General features: G+C 46.9%; 1 protein-coding gene across 7 annotated transcripts in view; it reads right to left on the reverse strand.

Annotated features, from left to right (window-relative positions):
* npas3 (neuronal PAS domain protein 3) overlaps window positions 1–19,837 on the reverse strand; it is an 84,154-nt gene that overhangs the window by 60,586 nt on the left and 3,731 nt on the right. For 2 of the 7 annotated variants that reach the window (XM_086095026.1, XM_086095025.1), the window contains exon 3: window positions 18,962–19,182. The exons of 2 other annotated variants lie outside the window; for them this stretch is intronic. In XM_086095026.1, coding sequence (XP_085951152.1) covers window positions 18,962–19,122 — 161 coding nt within the window. In that variant the 5' untranslated portion in view covers window positions 19,123–19,182. Of the gene's footprint in view, window positions 1–13,832; window positions 13,896–16,173; window positions 16,589–18,961; window positions 19,183–19,837 lie in introns of those variants that run through there. 3 more of the 7 variants (XM_086095027.1, XM_086095030.1, XM_086095029.1) reach the window with 3 other exon arrangements.

Genomic DNA, 19,837 nt, shown 5'->3' on the forward strand with positions numbered 1-19,837 from the left:
CGAGACGTCGTCGTCGTCGCGCCGCCGCCGTTGCGACGTCATTCGACGGACGGCGTCCCGACCTGCGGTTTGTCCCATCAATCAACGGCTGTCCACTCGGCTGTTATTCGTCACGTCGGGAGGAAGAAACAAACCCAAAAACCACGCGCACATTTCCAATGCCAGCTGACTTGAATAAGCAAGAACTGATCGGGGTTGAATCCGGATCACGGCACCAATTGAAACGTTCTCGAACGCTCGTGACGACAACAAGCTCGCATATTTGAAGTTCTTCCATTTAATGGACGCCAGAAAGATGCTGGCATGTTTGTGCTCAACTATGCGAGAGCGCTTGTCTACCAACCCAGAGCTTGTGGGTTCGATCCCGTGCCATTGTGACCGCGTCCGAGTCCTTCAGCAAGACAAGATGCGAGTCGGCTTTCCATCCAATTGTTTCCATTTCTTCACGCCAATTGGCTGAAAAAGCTGACATGCCACTTCTGCCCGTTTCCATCTGTTGCTGTTGATGCGCTCCGCCGCTGTAGGTGGCGCTATACACCATTAAGAGATGTGATCCATCAGTCATTTCAAAGAAGAAGAAGACCAGGAAGCGACGGCGCCGTGCGATGACGTCGTCTGAGTTTCCGTACCGTCGCGTTCCTTTGCCGTTTTCCATCAAATTGCATTCATTTTGGCTTCTTTCATGAATTCCCAAAAGATTTCCGTTTGTCGTCCCCTACTTTATCGTCCGTACAAACGTACGTGTGACGTCATATCCGGCCAAAACCTGCCACGCGTATCCGGCCTCGCCACGCCGTAACGACCCCCTCGCTTCCTTTGGGTCCCATGGAGACACACGCTCGATGGAAAAGGCATTCCGTCGCCGTGGAGACGCAGGCTGTGCGTGTGCGTGGGAAAAGTGGAGGTCTGGCAACCTCCGCCGTCGCCACGGACGCCACCGATCATCGAGACTTGCGTTGACCGCCGCTGCGGCGGCACGTGACCACGACAAACATTCTGTCCGTCCAAACGGATTGCGGACCAATCACAACGGACGCAAACACCCGGGAAGGCGGAGCTCAAGAGTGCAGCACGCACTTGTCCGTGTCATCGCGTAGCAGCGGACTGGCATGCTGATGAAAAAGGAGGAAGAAAGGAAAGAAAAGAAGGAGGGAAGGAAAGAAAGAAAAGAAAGATAAAAAGAAAGAAAAAGAAACAATTAAAGTTAGCAAAGAAGAAAAAAAGGAAGGAAAAAAGGAAAAAAGATTGTTTGTATGACATCATCAGCAAGTGACGCAGCAAGTCAAAGCAAAATGGAGGACATGTCTTGTTTTTGCCGCTCGCTAATTCCTTGTTGAGGTGGAGTGTAAATAATGGCCGACTGCTGCTGCGGCGGGCGGCGTGCGGCGCAGATAAAAACCAGTCGCACATGAAAGGAAAAGAGCAGGAAAAAAATCGCAAGCATGTGTCAATACAATATATATGCTAATCACGCCTTTAGTGAACGTGCGCATTTCATTACAAGTAAAACACTCAAACAGACACAAAGCAAAACTCCAGCTGCCAGCGGCAAGGTCGTTTGCGGCGAAATAACTCGCCGTCCCGCGTGACTTACGAGCGGCCGGCGGAGGAGCTGCCGGCGAGCCCGTCGGACTTTGGGCCGACCGCCGCGCTAACCGCTAAGTGCTATTTCGCTGCTCGGCTCATTAGCACCCCAAAGCCTCGTTTTGCTCACAAAACACGACGGCTAAACTTTTGGCTCCAACTCACTGCGTGTCAAACTCACGCTAATGCTAATCTAAGCACGACGACGCCGTGTGTGTGCGTGTGTGCGTGTGGTGGAATTGTGTTATGCACGCATGCTAAAACGCTCGTTTCATCCAGAACGACATTAAAAACGAAATGTAAACGGTAGACGTCGTACATTCACAATCCCACAAGTCGACATAAATGAGTTCATGTGCGCACACACAAACAAGCTGATGTTGACATGCACACACAAACACGCACGCACACACGCACACGCCTTGGCATCTACACACACAGAAAGTGTGGCCAATCGGCATAAATATTGATGACGTGTCTTGCAAAGAGACAAACATTCATAAGATGCAGTTTGGGAAATTAACGCTGACTTGATTTTTTTTCAAAAGTGCATTCAAAGAAACAATTGAAGGGTGAGTTGAAGTAAAACAAATATATAATGTGTGTGGATATATATATATATATATATATATATATATATACATACTGTACACACATACACACACATACACACACAAAGGAGTCAAGAGTGTCGGATGAAGACATTGACTTTTGGCTGAGTGCCTAGACGAGAGAGGAAGCGCGCACGCACGCACGCACGCACGCACACACAAATTGCCGGTGACCTTGCTTGAATGCAGCCGGCTAAATAGCGTCTGAGGCTGAAAAGGGAAAGCAGACGGACAGGTGGCAGGGGTGGGACGGGCTACGGGGGGAAGGGAGGGGGTCTTTGTTACCACAGGAGACGTAACGAGCAACAAGAAGAGGATGAAGATGAAGATGAAGACGATGAGATCAAGTGGCGAGTCGAGAAGAGACGAGATCAGGGAGGAAAACGCGAGCCACCAAAACGCGCTTTCCTACCGCATTATTCTCACGAATGTGAAAACAAAAAATATTCATGAAAATGACAAGCGGTTCAAAAAATGGATGGATGCTCAATATCGAAGAATGGGATGGGCGAGGACCAATATCGGGTATCAGCATCGGGCCGATACTCAAAATTGGAAAAATTGCCATTCATTTCATGCTAATTTTGTCTTTCTTTCAAATGATCGGTCCTTGTTTTTTGGGGGGTGTCCAAAAGTATCAGTGTTGAGTTGACTACAGTATCCGTACTGGTATCAGTCTGAAAAATAACAAAACTGTGGTATCGAAGATCCTTTTTTTTGTTGTCGCAACTTTGTATTTAAAGTCACAATTTGATCTTTGGTCCCCATTTTGTATTTCATGCAACAAAATGGCCACCATGTAATGTTTTGTATTTACAATGACGAATTCTTCGGCCACAATTTCGCATTTGGTGGCCCAAATGCCTTTCAGACGGTTTCAGCCGCTGCAAAATGAACACATTTGCAAAGTGATGCCCTCTATTTTTTTATGTGGCGCTTGCGCATCGGCGCCGGAACACGAAGCCAGCGAAGCCAGCGCGTTGTGTTATTGCGCTGTTGTGTGGTCAACAAGTGTCTTCGGTGATTTTCATTAGCGATAGCGCCTCCCACAAATCAAAACGTGTCGCCGCTGGCTCAGGGCTTCTTTCATTTCCTGCTGTGCCGGTGTGAAGGATTGCGAGCGTGGTGGCGCAAAGGGACAGGAAGCGGGAAGGATAAAAGCGGCGGTGGCGGCGGCGGTGGCGCGGAAGACGAGGAGGAGGAAGAGGAGGCGTGAATGTGTGGCGCGCTGCAAATTAGCCAGACAGCCATCAGCTGACACGAAAGGTCGCGCTCGCTTGTTCCGTCGAGATCTTTCACACGGCGGGACAACAACAACAACAAAAAAGCTCAAACGCCCGTCGCGTCAACGGCAACGTCGCTCGCCGTGGACTGTTGCCATGGTAACCATTCGCACAATGTCCATAGAAACTGCACCAAAGACATTTTTACTGTGTTTTATTTCAGCATAATACAAAAAAATGTTCCGTTATTTGCTCAGAAGGAAAAAATATATATTTTCTAAACACCAAATATGTGTTTTGCCCAAAAAAAAAAATCATAAAACAAGAATAATATCTGATTTTGTTTCAAGCAAAACCAGTTTGTCAAGATCAATTCTTTTATCGATTAAAAAAAACTATTTTATAGGGATTTTGTTGGCGGCATGAATTTTTTTTTTCTGTTCTCTAAAAGATGGACTTTTTTTCTTGAAAAAAAAAAAAAGAATAATCTCATGAGTTCATTTTGACAAAATAACTGCTATAAAATGACTTTTTTTCATCTAACAAAATGTTCATGTTATGAATTTTGTTCTTGTAAAAGTGACATAGTTAGTCGATCGTTTTATCACTGAAAACATATTTTGTCAGGGTCAAAAATTCAATATCTATGTTCGAATTTTTTCTCGACTATTCTTATGAGTTATGACTACTTGAAAATAAATAAATATATTTATTTATATATATTTGAAATATATATATATATATATATATATATATATATATATATATATATATATATATATATATATATATATATATATATATAATATATGAAATATATTTGAAACGCAAATGAAGAAGAAATGACTTCAAAATCTCAATGAATTGATATTCCCGTACTTCCCGTAAAGTGGAATATCAAGTAAAAATAAAAATCTCAAAGAATTATTGTCAAATATTGACGTGGAATATCACAAAGAGAATGCAAAACATGAAATGACGATACTTCAAAGTTTCATAACATGTTTTGCTTTCCTTCAAACGTTATCACATAAAACGGCATATTTATTATACATGCTATAATACGCACACACACAGAACCCTTGTGAATTTTACTCACGTGATGCCAGGAAGACATTTTTTCAAGCTTGGCACCAAAAGTGTGCGTGCGTGCGTGCGTGCACTAAATCCTTCGACGAACCGTGGAGCCCAGTGCGGCTGTATGACATCATCAAAAAGTGACGACAATGTGAGCGTTAACTGAAATCCTAATTGGATTATTATTATCACAAAAGAAGACAAATGAAAATAAAGCACCTGAAGTTAAAAACAGGCTGAACGAGCTTGTCGTTGTTGTTAAATATTTTTGCTTCTAGAATTGCAACTAGCGAAGCTAACTGTTAGCACGCCAATGTGATTTTTCATGATATGTTAGCAATTAACTCATTGACTGGCAGCCATTTTCACTGAAGCAACCCCCTTTCGCTCCTGGCTGTTTTACTGGATTGTGACTGATTTTGTGTTGTATTGCTCTCAAAACGTTTTGCAGCGATTGGCATTAGCATATAGCTAAGTTTCATCAATTATTCACTCATCTATTTAGAATTGTGAGTAAATTAGCCTTTTTTTCAACATGACCCTGGTTGATCTCTTATACTCTCTTGCCACCTGCTGGCCGTTTTTTGTAATAACTGCCGTTGTTTTAAGCGCTCTCTTCAGTTGAGAGGGTGCATCAAAGCCTTCTGTATGCTTTAGCATTTAAAAAAAAACGAGTTAAGGTATCGGGCTGATGAATGCTTCCTCATTTGCCAAACTGGAGAATTAGCGGTGTTCAGTTAGCGCCATGCTAAGGCGTACTTTCCCACCGTTTGCTTTTGGCTCCTCCCCCCACCCTCGCTTGCCTGCTAACAGAGTCGTCAGTGTAATTGCTAGCAAAGCAGCAGAGCACAAAGCGTGACACACACTTGAAGGGGGGGGGGGGGTGGACCCCAAGGCGAGGGAGGGAGGCGGGCGGAATGTCGAAGGAGAAAATGATGGCGGGAAAGGGGGTTTATGCTGGGAGGGAGAGTAGTAAATTGTTCCATTTTTGCGGGTAATCTAAATGCTAACTAGACGCAACTTATCAGCACAATGGATTCCCGAGCATCTGTTGAAATAACGGGGGATTTGTCGGACGGACGGCGCCATGATGGCGGCCAGATTAGGACGACGGCGGCCTCGAGAGAGCGAGAGAGGCGGCGGCGGCCACAAATGTATTGTGCAAACAAGAACAGATGACGCCCTCGCAATTACACCTGTCAGAGACGCCGACACGCAAGATGTCCGCTGCACAAGTGGCGCGCATACGCACACACATTTCACGGAACCAAAGACCATTTTCACCATCGCAAGCAGACTTGAGCTGGTCCACTTCACTCAAGGAGACAGCGGCGGATGGGCGCCTTTTCTCCAGTGGGGGGCGCTACACAAGTCGAACAAGGCCACAAGAGGTGGGACGGGAGGAAGCAAGGCGGGAGAAAGACAATGCCAAGGAATAAAAGGAGGACACCGAGACAAAGGGCGAGGAAACAGGGAGGAGCGATGGCGGAACTGGGAGACAGAAAGCGAGATCGAGAATGGAAGGAAGGAGGAGGAGGAGGCAAGTCAACAAGGGTGAGAAAAGGGGAAGAGGCCGGGAGAGGAGGCGTGGCAACAAGGACCGAAAGAAAGAGAGAAAGAAAAAGAAAAGAAAGGCAAGAAAGGGTTACGGTACACGCTGGTCACGTGACATATGGACACCATCTTGTTACCCTGCCGTTGGCCAAACTATTTGTGTGTGCGTGTACTCTTGACTTATTAGCGGAGGCCCAGGAGTGAGTGAATGAAATGGAGGGATGAACAAGTTGCGCGCAGTTCGTACCATGAGAAGCGACGAGTCAGCATGGACGCTAAACTCAACACATTCCTGTTCCCTGGCGGAGGTAACGTGCTGGTTTGCATCCAGCCGGTAAAAATGCCAAAAGTCGGACGAGAAACGCCAGCAGAGATGCTTCAAAGTTCGTGCGGCGAGCGCACACGCCAACTCCCGAGCGCACACGCACACGCGCGCACACCAACGTGCGCGTCATTCCACATGATCCCACAATTTTATAAAAACAAAAATCATAACAAGAAGAAACTAAATCGGATTTTGTTTCCAGCAAAAATTGTTTGAACTTAATAAGATCGAACTGACGAGTAAAAAAAAAACGTGTCAAGTCAAATATTTTCATGAAAAGGGATGAAAATAGAAAAGAAATGTCTTCTCGGTAAAAGGATGACTTTCAAATTTAAAAAATGCAACTTTTAGTTAGACAGAAAAAAAACTGCTGTCTTTTAAATACCAAATAATGTATTTTGTCATTTCAGGGAGTCCTCGCGTTGTGTTAGGTTCCGTTCTCGCGCTCGCGATGTCACCCAAAAAGTCGGATGTCGCCATTAAAGTTGATATCGACGTCGAAGTGCTTTCAAAATGGCCGCACGGTCGTTCGAAAGGCATATTTGCGCCACCCGCACTATTTTGCGTTTCCGCGGAGTTTCGTGATCACGCCGGACGGCGAACCCGTGCTGGAGGTAACGACGACGCACAACTTGAAGATGGCGTGAAGAAGGCGCTCCGGACGAGGCCCGCGCGCCGTCAAAGGGCAAAAGTGGCCTGCGTCGCAACGAAACTCGCTGTTTGAAAAAAAAGCCCAACAAGAACCCGATTTTCTTTTAAGCCCCAAGAAAACAAAAATCGTTTTGCAAATATGCATTTTGTGGGGATGAAAATGTGTAACTTTGTGGTCTGCTCTTGAAAAGATGACAACAAATAGGAATATTCTCATGAATTACTCATTTTCGTTCGGACAAAATGAATGCATTCTCATAATAATAATAAAAAAAAAAATCATGATTTTCTTTCCCTTCAAAAAAATCCAACTTTATTCATGCTGTGATTTTTGTTTCGTTCTGTATGTTTGCCAGTGTACAAACAAAAGTAAAAGATTCATTCATTCATCAAAAGTGAAATCTTTTTGACAAAAGCTTCGCGCAGGAACACAAAATGGCGTCATCATTACGCTAAAAATGTGGCGTCCGCACGGCACAGCCCGGAAATGCAAATCAACACTTTTGATCAAATATTGCGCGTGCGTGGCGCGCGCTCTCACGTTAATCAACAAACAGTGATGGCACCCGCTCCGATGCGACGCCAAACATGGACTTTTACTGAACTGATTACTTAGTTACTTTTAGTTCACAAATGCTTCACCTCAAATGTTGTCAATATTTCATCGGAAGCACATTTTCAACAGTGATGTTTATTTTGGATTTTAAATCAAAAGAACCTTTTTTGGTCATTATGTGAAGTCAGTCTCGAGCGACTCGTCATTCAGAACCAATCGCCGAAAATGTTCCCCGAGTCACGTCAACCGAACATGCTAACGATGCTAACCGTGCTATTGATGCCAAGCTAACAGCACATGTTGCTTTTCTCGAAACACGCACGGACGGTCACGTGACCTTCCCCCCGCACACACACTTTGATGGACCTCCCTTCGAACACGCACGCACGCACGCACGCACGCACGTCTACAAGTTGAAGCACCTTGCTTGCTTTTAATAGCTAGCAATTAGCGATTAGCGGCTGTGGGTCCTTTGAGTAAAGAAGCATTCTGGGAATTCCAGCCATTTAACACCTTCGCCTTTTCTAAACAGGCACCCAATTAGACGGCAAAAGGACGAAGCGGCAGAGGTCACGTGGAGGTCGCCGACGGCGTCGCGTTTGGCGCGCACACACTCGTTAAAGTTGTGAAAACAAGCAGAAGTATTTGAATGTTGTACAGTTTGACGTTGAAGGAAAATCGCTTTCAAAAAGTCTCGTCAACGAAACAAAAGCACGACGAGCGACTTCAGGTCAACAGTTTGTGACCCAAAATGAATATTTGTCATATTTACATACAGCGGCATTTTGAGTTCAATTGTTCAATTAAAAAAGACTTGCAATTGTTTTCAGCCGCGCCCAGCTGACGTCGACTGAGAATCGAAAGTGTTGCTTTACCGGATTTGCCAAATGAACTCTTTCGCCGCCAAAAACCTTTAATGACAAAAACAAAAATCCAAATAAATGCCGCCAAAAACCTTCATTGACGTTTACTATGTTTGTTTGTTTCTCAATGGGCGGTTGTGCTACTAAATATAGCCAGCAGATGGCAGCATTGTATCTCTTATCAACGAACTCCCGGCAGTGTGAAATTACAACGAAACATGACAAATCTGATGAAATCCAACTTTACGCTTCAATTCATTTTCATTTCTCTGTCATAAAGGATCACTCAGACAACCGCATGAGAGACATTGGCCAAAAGCAGGACGCCGGGACAGGACCTGAGCAAAAAACGGGGACTCGTGACACAAGGCCGAAAGCGGGACTGTCGCCATTAATCAACTCACAAATCTCATCAGTCGACCTAAAGTCTGATGCTCAGTTTAATGCTAACGTACGACGCCATTCACATGCTAATAGTTAGCATCGCTTAGCTTTAAAGCAGCTGTTTTGAAACGGACTTTCTGAACTCATCCATCTTCTAAATTGTTTTGATTAATAATATTTAGTATTTAAATTTCTCAACAATGGAATTCAATTTGTATCTCAAGGCAACACATCTGCAGGCGTGCACACGCACACACAACAAACGCATTTCCCATGACAGCATGGGAAATCCTCCACTCGGGGGTCCCCGCACGGTATGACAGCGAAGCTAGAATAATGTGTGTGCGTGTGCGCAGTGTGAGAGTGCGCGTCCCCCTAAAGTGTCCCCAGAGACACGTTTTGTCGGCAGCAGGAAGAAAAAGCGCAATCATCCGTCTCTCCGAGGAGTTCCCGTCGCGCTGCGTGACACCATTTGACATTGGTCACTTTATAAGGTACCGCTAAAGCGGCAGCAGCAGTTGCCGTGGTAACAACTGGCCGACTCGGGGGGGTCGATTTTGCATCGCAGACCCCCAACAATAAACTTTTGTACATGCTAGCGGTGGCGGCGGCTAAGCATGCTAGCATCTCGCTCAAGAAAAAGGGACATTTGGGAATTTGCAGTCCTACAAACAGGAAGTGAAATGGCTAACGTTAGCATGCTATCTGACATGCCAAAATGATGCCATATCCATGAAATCGGCAAAACTGGGAAATTCCAGACCTCCCAACAGGAAGCGCAAGGGCTAACGTTAGCATTGCCGGCGCAATTGCATACATGAGCAGTTATTCCTAGCCAGTATGCTAGCTCCTAATCCAAAGTCATGCTGCATTCATGAAAGCCCAAAAAAGGGACTTTTCAGATGCCCAAATGGAAGTAAAGCTTCGTCCACACAAACAATTTCAAACTTTGACTGAGTGCTGCTGCATTCCAAACAATTACAAACATTCAGACACTCAACCAGGAAGCCACATGCTAGCTTTGAAGTATTTGAGCGGGCGAGCATACTAGCTGGCACGCTACATTCAAATAGACCGCAAAAATGGGAAACTTCAACGTCCAAACAGAAAGCACAATGGCTAACATTGCTAGCACGTTAGCTTTGATGTCTCAGGACAAGTGGGATCATTCGAAAGAACGACCTGTATATCCCATGATAGCGTTTTTTTTTGGAATTGCATGAAATGAACAACAGTTTCCGATTTTTTCTCTCTCCATTAATTCAAAAACATTTGCTATCTTTCTAAAGGTCACACAATAAATACTGAACGTAATTATGCGGGCCCAATCAAAATATGTGCTTATATAACCTTTCTTCTTCCTGATCGTAAAATGGCCACGAGAGGGCGGCCAATGTTGGTATCGGCCGCCACTCGCGCCTTTCCATACCACGAAATAGGTCCAGGGTATTCAGCCGATACTGAGAACTGGTATCGGTCCTCGCCCATTCATAAGAAGAGCTGAAACATTTGACAACTTCTGGCGGGAAGGCCAACGCGTGGCGCATGTTAGCTCGCCCGCTAGCTAGCCAGCTGCCGAGCGGCGGCCATCTTGACAGCGCGTATGAAGGATGAACGTTATTAAAATGGAAATAAACAGCCAGCAAACTTGCACCGGCTCTTATCTGCCACTAGAAAAGATACTTTCTTTTTTTAATTTCATTTTTTTTGCTCTCCGCCACCGCTCTGGCTACACACACACGCGCACACGCACACACGCGCGTGTGCGTAGAAAGCAGAAATGGCATGTAAATAGACATGATACTCACAAACATCACTCATATGTGCGCGCGCGCACACACACACATAAATGTGTACAAACAGACACATGCGCACACACAGATGAAAGCATGTGTGCGTGTTTGTGCGCGCGTGCGTGCGTGTTACTGGAGGCGAGGGCCGCTATCAGTGCTAAGACGATTACCACACGTCATTTGTCATGTGGGTGCTGGCAACATATAGTGCTACATTTAATTTAGCACGCTGGGAGGATGGGGGGGGGGGGGACTGTGTGCACGCGTGTGTGTGTGTGCATGTGTGCGCGCGCTGGCGCGTCTCCCATTGGCCCACATACACATAAAAGCCCTGAAGGAAGGAAAAAAGAATGGCAAGGAGAAAGAGAGTGACAGATGTAACTGAAAGGGAATGAAAAAAGTGTGTGCGTGCGTGCGCGCGCGCATATACATCCTATCCGCCGCAAGCCAAAACCAACAAACGTGATTATGAATGCACAACCGTTGTTTTGTATTTTTTTCATTTCCTCACTTTTGCATTTCGGAGGGTTGAAATGATCCCGTGTCAAGGGGGCGGTCCTGCCATCTGAAACCCCGCCTACATATACTAAAGTTAAAGTTGAAAAAAATAACAACTGTGATGCGCACGTTTACAACATCGTCATGTTTCCCCGCCCGTGAGCCGAAGCCTCAAGCTGGGTGAAGATTCAAAGCCACTTTCAAGCCATGACCGGATGACACCAAAGAGGAAGCTGCAAGGTAAGCAGAGCTGCATTGACTTTGGAAGAGTACGAGGACATGGACAGGGAGGATGAAGAGGATGCAGACGATGAAGAGGATGAAGAGGTGTGCGTGTGTGCGTGCGTGTTAATGAGTTTGGTCAGCATGTGGAACCGACTTCAGGCTTGCTTTTAAAGCCGCTATCATTCTCATGAATGCGGCGAAGGAGCTGCTGACGTCACGCTGACGTCACCTTGACGCCACGACGCTGACGCCAAACTCACACACTCCAATTCCCAACACGCACACGCGCGCGCGCAGGACCCATGCTTGCGTGTGTACAGAAGACGCAAGGACAGAAGAATGAAAATGTGTCTTATTTCCCAAGCCACTTCATGTGTGGCATAGAATGAAAAGAGTGGTGGTGTTCAAACCCGGATCGGGGGCCATGCGCGGCCCGCCATCAATTTTCTAGCGGCCCTCAACTTTTACCAGAATCACATTGACTGATTGAAAAAGAAAAAATAATTCTGGAGGGTTTTTTTCCCAGTTTGATTTATGAATGACATGAAAAGGAGCCAATTCTTGAAGTGACTTTTTCTAACCTTAACACCGACGAGACAGACACAAAAAGTCATCGGAAGCTTAAAAAATATGGATGTCCCAAAAAATGTGGTCATGGAAATCACAATCTTTTCTCAATGACTGAATGAAGTTTGCTTGATAAGCAAGGTCAAGGTTCGCAAAGGTACAGAGAAGCCTCGGCATGAGTGATGCACGCTTGGCTTTCAATTTGTTCCGCCGTGACGCTGGCAACATAAGATGGCCGCCCCAACGCCAACGCAGAGCTCACTGTGACTCGAGGTCATATGTCGCCGTCCGTCCTAGCCAGCAGGCTAGGCTAAATGCTGCGCCATGCAATTTGTCTGGACTGCAAGCATCCGACCTGAGCTCGCGTTCGATGGATGCAAAAAATGAAAAAGAAATAAAAACATACCTCTCTCAGGTTCTCACTGACATTTGCTCTCATTGCGTCGCCGCCGTCGCCTGAGCAGGAAAGACGTGTTTGTAAAGCGATTGTATTCTTATCGTCAACCGATTTTGCGGTCGGTTCGGGCTGGTCGGACGTTGCCGGACTTCCCGTGAAAATTAAAACATGATTAACGTGTCCCTTTTCAAATAACCGATTCAATTTCATGTGCGCTAACAGCAGGCTAAGAGGCTAGGCTACGCTAAAGGCGCCGCCGTTTCATTGCTTCCGAATTGAAGTTCGGCTGGCGTTCAACCGACGGCGGCGAGAAATTTCGCGGGCGTTTCACTCGCCGATATTTCGTGCACACATTTGTGCAAACAATATGCAGGCTAAGCTAACAATCGCTAACTGGGCTAATTCGTTCAAAAGTGCTCAAACATTTCCTCAACTTATTTTAGTCTTAACCTTTGCAAAGTTGACTTTTGTGCGCGTTTGTCGTTTTGCGCTGAATGCCACGAGAGTCACGTCCGTCGTTTGGAGGCTTGCGGAGTTCAAATGTCACAAGACTTGAAGACTTTTTGGGATTCGCAAGCAGGACGCAAAACGCGGCTTTGCAAGAAGGTCACACGCGCGTTTTAGACCGCGTGTGTGTGCGGACTGCATTGCGATGACATCCAACAATGATGAACAATATAGATGGCTATCGACATGCTCGCGTGGACGCCGCCGATACTTCAAGTCAAAAATGGTGCTAAACAACATCACCACAAAAGTGTTTCTTTTTGTGTGTATTTACAGCGTGCGTGTGCGTGTGCGCGTGCGCGTGTGCATGTGTGTGCGCGCACTTCTGTCAGCCAAAGTGTGCAATGGCGTGAGAGCTGCTGACGGTGCAGCCTCGGTGCCACTAATATCTACCTGTCCTTGAAAACACTCTTCAATTACGCCACACCTCAGATGCGCACGCACGCACGCACGCACGCACGCACGCACGCACGCACGCACGCAGTAAATACACACAAAAAGAAACACTTTTGTGGTGATGTTGTGTAGCACCATTTTTGCGACTGATGCCAGTTTACGAGTTCTCAGTCCGAGTACTCGCCATCAAAGTATCGACGTCTCGAGTACTTTTGGGGATAAATTACGCAAATGATGATTTGTTGAAGTGTCGAAGCAGAAATTCTGCTAAGGAGCAAATTATTCAACGGCAGATTTTCCTGACTTGAAGTATCCGCGGCGTCCACGCAAGCATGTCGATAGCCATCTATGTTGCTTCCAAAAGCTAAATCGTGAATGGAATGGATTTTGTCGATCTGACCCGATTGCCGTCCCGATTGCGCACGACGTCGTCGGTGGAGGAGCAAGCGCAGAAAAAGACGAGTTCAAAGCGGGAGAAAGCAAAAGTTCTGCAAATAAAAGCTGCGCTAAAGAAATTGTTTTTGCGGTGACAGAATTGCTGCAGGTTGTGAAAAAGAAGCGACGCCAGGAAAGGTTCGGATGATGTCACTCATCTTCCCGCGGTCCTCGCCGGCTCGCTACCTGGAAATGGATCTGCTCTCCTCCAGATGCCTATCGGGCCTGAAACGCCTCCAGAAACGGATCCTGGCGTCGCGTCGCAGACAAAAGCGGAGGATGGGAAGCAGCAGATGGAGCGTGGGATTGGACGCCGCCGGTGAAGAAGACGGATGAATGACGACGGCAGAAATTAAAAGATGAATTACCGACAAGCGCAGATGAAGCTGCGGCGGCCATTTTGATGATGGATAGAATCCCCCCAACATCCCCCCCCCCCCCCGTGGTCGCGGTTGGGCTGGCGGCTCACGACGGGAAGAAAACGCCAGCGAGAAGATGGCGTCGTGACGCGAATTCCGCCAAAAGTCAACCGACTTGTCAAAAGTCAAAAGAGACAAAAGACAGCTGGAAGACATCCACCATCTCGACACCGTTTGTTTGTCGGTAAAAATAAAACAAAAAACATTTTCACCCCATATTCAAAACGGGCCGTTTAAATATAGACTTTTTTTGAAAAGGGCGGGGCAATATTGCGAGGAAAAACGTTCAAATTTGCCACTTCATAATTTGCGACTTTATGAAGTGGAAAATGTGAGAAAAAAACTCGACAAAATCGCGTAGCTGTCGTTCGTCTACTGTGAGGATCGGTTGCTGGTTCATGGAAAAACGCGGCTTATCATTTTTTTTAAATACAAAAATATTCTTTTATGGACAACCGTGACGGCATCAAAGTGTGGACAGGCACGAACGAAAAAGTTCTGCCGATACCAGGTATCAATACTGTGATTTTCCTGTATTTCTTTTAGTCTCCAGATTGTACGCTCTTCAAATGATTTGCTTGCGTCTCTTCTCAACCTGATGTTTTTAAGCACACACACACGCACACACGCAGCAGCCGGCGGTTTGATGATAAGATGATCAAATCTCAGCTGAGCGCATGCCGGGAAATGCTTTTTGAGAAACAACAACAACACTATGGGTGCTTTTTCTTTGACAAAGAAAAACATGCCGACACGTCATCAGATACGCACGCACGCACCAACGTGCGACTCATGAAACGATTACGCACGCGTCGGGTTGTCGCTAGCAAACAATATGACAAATGCATCATTTCATCAAATAATCGTGTCAAATGTTATTTTGCAGAAAGACCCCCCCCCCCCCCACACACACACACACACAGGACGCTTTATTAAGCAACGGCCAGCGGGTGGCAGCAGAGTATAAGAGATCAGCCAGGGCCAAAAAAGGCTTTTTTAAACTTAGCGATATGCTTTCCCAAATCATTATTCTTTTTTTTCCCTTTCAATGTGATGCCGATTTTTGGCTGATGCTCGCTTGAACATCGTCCGCAACCTCCAACCATGTTGCTATTTTTTTCAGAGGACATCCTGGAAATCTTTTGGCCGAGGTTCGAACAGCGGGTGAGCACTCGGCCGCCCAAAAGCGTGACGGCGCGCAAAGTAAGCACGCGTGGCAAACGTGTGTCACCGACCAGAAAACAAACACGCACAAAAACATATGTTGCCAAACACGCCTCCGGAATCCTCGTCATATTTCAACACGCAACACGTTAACAATCACACGCATGCGCACGCACACACGCAGTCAATCAAACACAAACACAAAACGTGTCAACTTTTTAGGCTCGAGTTTGTGTTCAATGTGAATTAAATAAATACATGAATATGACGACAATAATGCCATAAATAATACATTAAATACATAATAATAAAAATCATTAAGTACAGTAAGTCAATTCTATGTCATTTGTGTGTTAAATATTTAAAAAAAAGCAGTAACACGTATTCATTGTTATATTATACAATATGATGCATAACATTACAACATAACCCAAATTAAATATTATTTTTAAAAAATCGGAAAACGTGATCTTTTGCAGCTGATATCGATCAGCTGAAAATCGGGTGATTGGCAGATTTCCAATCAGGTGATTGGATCGGGATCACTTTGATTTTATTAAGCGGCAGGCCGTCTCATCATCATCATCATCATCATCATCATCATCATCATCATCCTCATCATCATCATCATGTGAGCAACAAGTAACAACTTTATCTTTTTAACTTATGAACTTTCAACGTCAGTTGCCAACAATCTGAAGCTAACAATCGACAGATGAACACATGAATGCATCATCATCATCATCATCATTATCAACAGAAATCACGTCATGCTCATTAACACTAATGAATGACGTTCGAGCGTGCTGACGTGCACGCGCTGCCATAAAACTTCATGCAGACACGCGCGCGCGCATTCACCAAGCAGGCGCGTGCACGCCACACTGTTGAGTTCAAACACACACACACACACACCGCCACACGCACGCATCCGCTCGCGTTACCGTTGTGTGCGCGCGTGCTCGTGCTGGATGCTGGCCTTGGTGGGCGCCATGTTCCGGTGGGGGGGGGGAGGTAGGGGGGTACGGAAGGAAGGAATTGGGGGGCGGGGGCGGGGGTTGGGGGGGTCTGCTCAAGCTTCTCCTCTCAGGCGTCCGCAGTAGCGCCAATGCGTCACGGCGGCGGCCGCGCGAGACAAAGCCATGTCCAGGCGTGCGCGTGCACGCGCGCAAGCTTTCTACTCAGCGAGGCGAGGTGAGGTGGGGGGACCCCGCCAAGCCAAGAGCCTCCGTCGATCCCAAGCCTGCCTCCGCTACTCCCGCGCTCGGAATCGCCAAGAGAAGAAGATAAAAACACAAAAAGCCGGCAAAAAAGAAGCCTCCGACCGGACGACACGCCGGTGGGCAGTCGGGGATCGGCGTGTCCCCCCCCCCCCCCCCCACACACACCGGCACCCACCCCCCCGCCTTGTCGTCCCCCTCCGGCGGCGGCGGCGTGTTTTCTCTCCCGCCCGCGTGCCGCAAACACGCCGCTCGCCTCGTGCGTGTACGCGCGCGACCGTCTCAATGCATGCGCGCGCGTGTTTTCATTTTATTTCCCCCGGTGGCGTCTTACAGGTTGCATCCAATGTCAGCACAACGTGGGGGGTGCAGGAGGAGGCTACCTTGTAAATCTCACACGCACGCGCACCGATTCCAAAGTTTCCACAGGCATTTTGAACCTGTTGGTGAGCTCAAATTGAAAATTGCCAACAAATATGCACAACTCAACAGGATGAAAAAGTGCTGCCTTGCGCGCCTCCCGAGCTAAAAGCAGCTGGCGGCTTTTCTCGAAGCTCCAAAAGTCGATTCAATGCAAACCAAACAGGAAATGAGAAAAAAAGTCCACTTTTGGGGAATTCAACATGCGGAAAATCCAAACGAATTTTGGAAGTATGAACTCATTGTCATCTGCTAGCATAGCAACGCTTAGCTTAGCATGTTGAGGATGCTTGGGCAGGCTTTCTCCGCCGATGACCTCTCAAGGTCAAAGCTTGTTACAGGCCAGAAATTTTAAATTTTAAAAAGAGTTTTTTACAAAAATAAATAAATAAATAACATTTCATAGTGATTCGAGTAAACGATTCATGATAAACGACTCCCGAACCGTTTACTCGACTCCCGAATCCCCGCGAAGGGATTTGAAGGCTGAAAGGCTTCATAGAAAACTCAATACGACAGATTGTATCGCTGACTCGAGGTTCGACTCTCGGGCTGAAACGATTAATCGAGTACTTTCCAATCACTATATTGGGATTTTTCCATACAATGGATAATATAGACTTTTGGACTGGAACAAGTAATCGAGTACTCCTGGGACTGAAACAATGAATTGATTTTCACATTGTGGATTCGATCGTTTAGCAATTCGTCAAATGAAAGTGATTTTGGAACTTTATTTGGCCAACGCGAATGATGAACAAAATGTAAAACGCAAATGTTGCACTTTTTGTGTGTGCAAATTTCAAATTAAGGTATTTTTCATAAAGTTGTAATTCATGACACGCTGCTTCTCTTAAAAAGTGTTTGTTTGCTAGCAAGTATTTCAATTTGCCCAAAAAATGCAATTTCTGCTTGAAATGTTGGCAAAAATCGAGCAGAAATGCAGACGATTGCGCGCGTGGCATCGGTGCCGCCCGACACCTTGACAGTCGATATTTTTCACAGCACATCTTGTGAATCTGTCTCGTGCTGAAAATTCTGAATTCTGAATGGACGCAAGGCGTGTTGGGATACGTTTTGCTTTTCAAGATGAATTCGACGTCGACGTTTGATCGACCATCGGCGCGGGACGACATTGTTGTTTTTTTGTCATGTCCACTTTTCGCCGACATCTGCTTCTCCGTTGCGCCGTCCAAACATCATCCATCTTTCAAATGACTCACAAAATCAACGACTCCGGCAACCTGCGTGCTGGAAATGCCGTAAAATCATAAACGCAACATGGAACATTCGAATCTTGCTCTCTGGAACAACCCGGAGCTAATCAGGAGTAACGGGTTTAAAAGAGAGAGAGAGAGAGAAAGAGAGACAACTGTATGAAACATCTGTCATAGCAGATGCAGGTTTGAGGGGACCACATGCAGGAAGAAGACAGTTCGCCCGCCTTGGTGGTTTCAGTTGCCGCCGCTGTGGCTGTCCCGCCACCTTCCCGCAAATCCGCCCCAGATCGTCTCGTCGGTCACATTTAAATAACGACAGCGCCCACCGGAGGACTCCGCCCCCTATGGATGTCCCCCTCCCGTCCCCGGGGCTCTTCAACTTCATCAGAGAGCCACTTGTCTCGGGAATACCTCAACGCGGATGTGCGTGCGTGCGTGCGTGTGGGCGTGCGTGCGCATCAGCCACCCCACAGAGTGTGATGATTAGAAGAAAAACAAAAAGCAAAACAACCCACTGTGCGGGATCGCGCAGCAATCATTCACACCAAAGGCGTCAAGAGTCAAGCAGCGAAAGGGAGATGGACGGATGAGTGGATGGACGTTGAGGTGAAAATCTTTGGACTTGTTGGAGCACAACTCAACAGATTCCTTCGCTGCCAAAAGGCACAATCCGAACAAACCCAAAGTCACGCCGCTCACGCAGCCTTGACTCGAACCCCGATATCATTTAAAAATAATAATAATAATTAGAGCGGCGCCGCAATTCTTGTTTGAAGACCAAAATGCGTCCAAAGTGACTTTTGTCGCGTCGGAGCCAACAGGTCGCCCGTCATCCCGTCATCCCGTCATCCCGTCATCCCGCATGCAGGTACCTTTGCTGGTAGCCCGGGAGTCCCTGCACGCTCTGCTGGCTTCCGCTGGTCGCTCCCGGCACCGGCATGCGCCCCACCGGCGCTGCGCTCACCATCCCGCCTCCGCCTCCGCCAGCCGACGCCGTCACCTGCACGCTGAAGTCCGGGAAGATCCTGATCATGGTGCCGGCTTGGAACGCAAGCTTCTTGCTTTTCTTCTTCTTTAACCTTCTGAGGGAGCTCTGGCGGTCCGGGTCATGTTCGGTCCGAAAACGAAGGAGAAAAAAACAAACAAGCGATGTCGAGGGAAGACAAAAAAGCAAAAAGTGTCCTATTGAGTGCAGAAACTTGAAATGTCCGCCCGGGTGCAAATGCTCTTTTTCTTCTTGTTATTATTGCCACTTGTTGTTGCGCGCGTGCGAGTCTGGCGGTCCGGCCGGCATGTCTCGTCCTCACACGCCGACAGAAGCAGCTCGCGTCCGGCCATCCTCCCCGCCGAGTGGCCGCCGGTCCGACTGGCAGCTGCGAGGCGCGCGCGTGGACGCGGACGCGCGAGCTCTGCGGGGCGATGATACGCTGACGGGCTCGCGCTCGTGTGGAGGAATGTTGACGAGCGCGTGCGTGCGCGCGCGCGCGACAGTGATGTCGGTTCACGTGCGGATTCAATTCAAAGCTTTTGTCTTCTTTCAAAAGGTTTCGACGAGGAAGACTTGACACCAACATTTTGGACTGCGGGAAAATACCTTCAAACCTTTTTCAAATATATTGACTTCACATTCATAGCGGGACTTTAAAAAAAATTTTTTTTAAAGGGATTGATTGATGTTGTGCTATGTTACCGGTTGGGTCAAAACAGATGTTTGCAAATGTCGTATTTTAAAGACAATCTGTCTTCTT

Source organism: Leptonotus elevatus, chromosome 14, assembly GCF_054856555.1.
Source record: "Leptonotus elevatus isolate MCC_2025b chromosome 14, RoL_Lele_1.0, whole genome shotgun sequence".
Taxonomy (NCBI): Eukaryota; Metazoa; Chordata; class Actinopteri; order Syngnathiformes; family Syngnathidae; genus Leptonotus; species Leptonotus elevatus.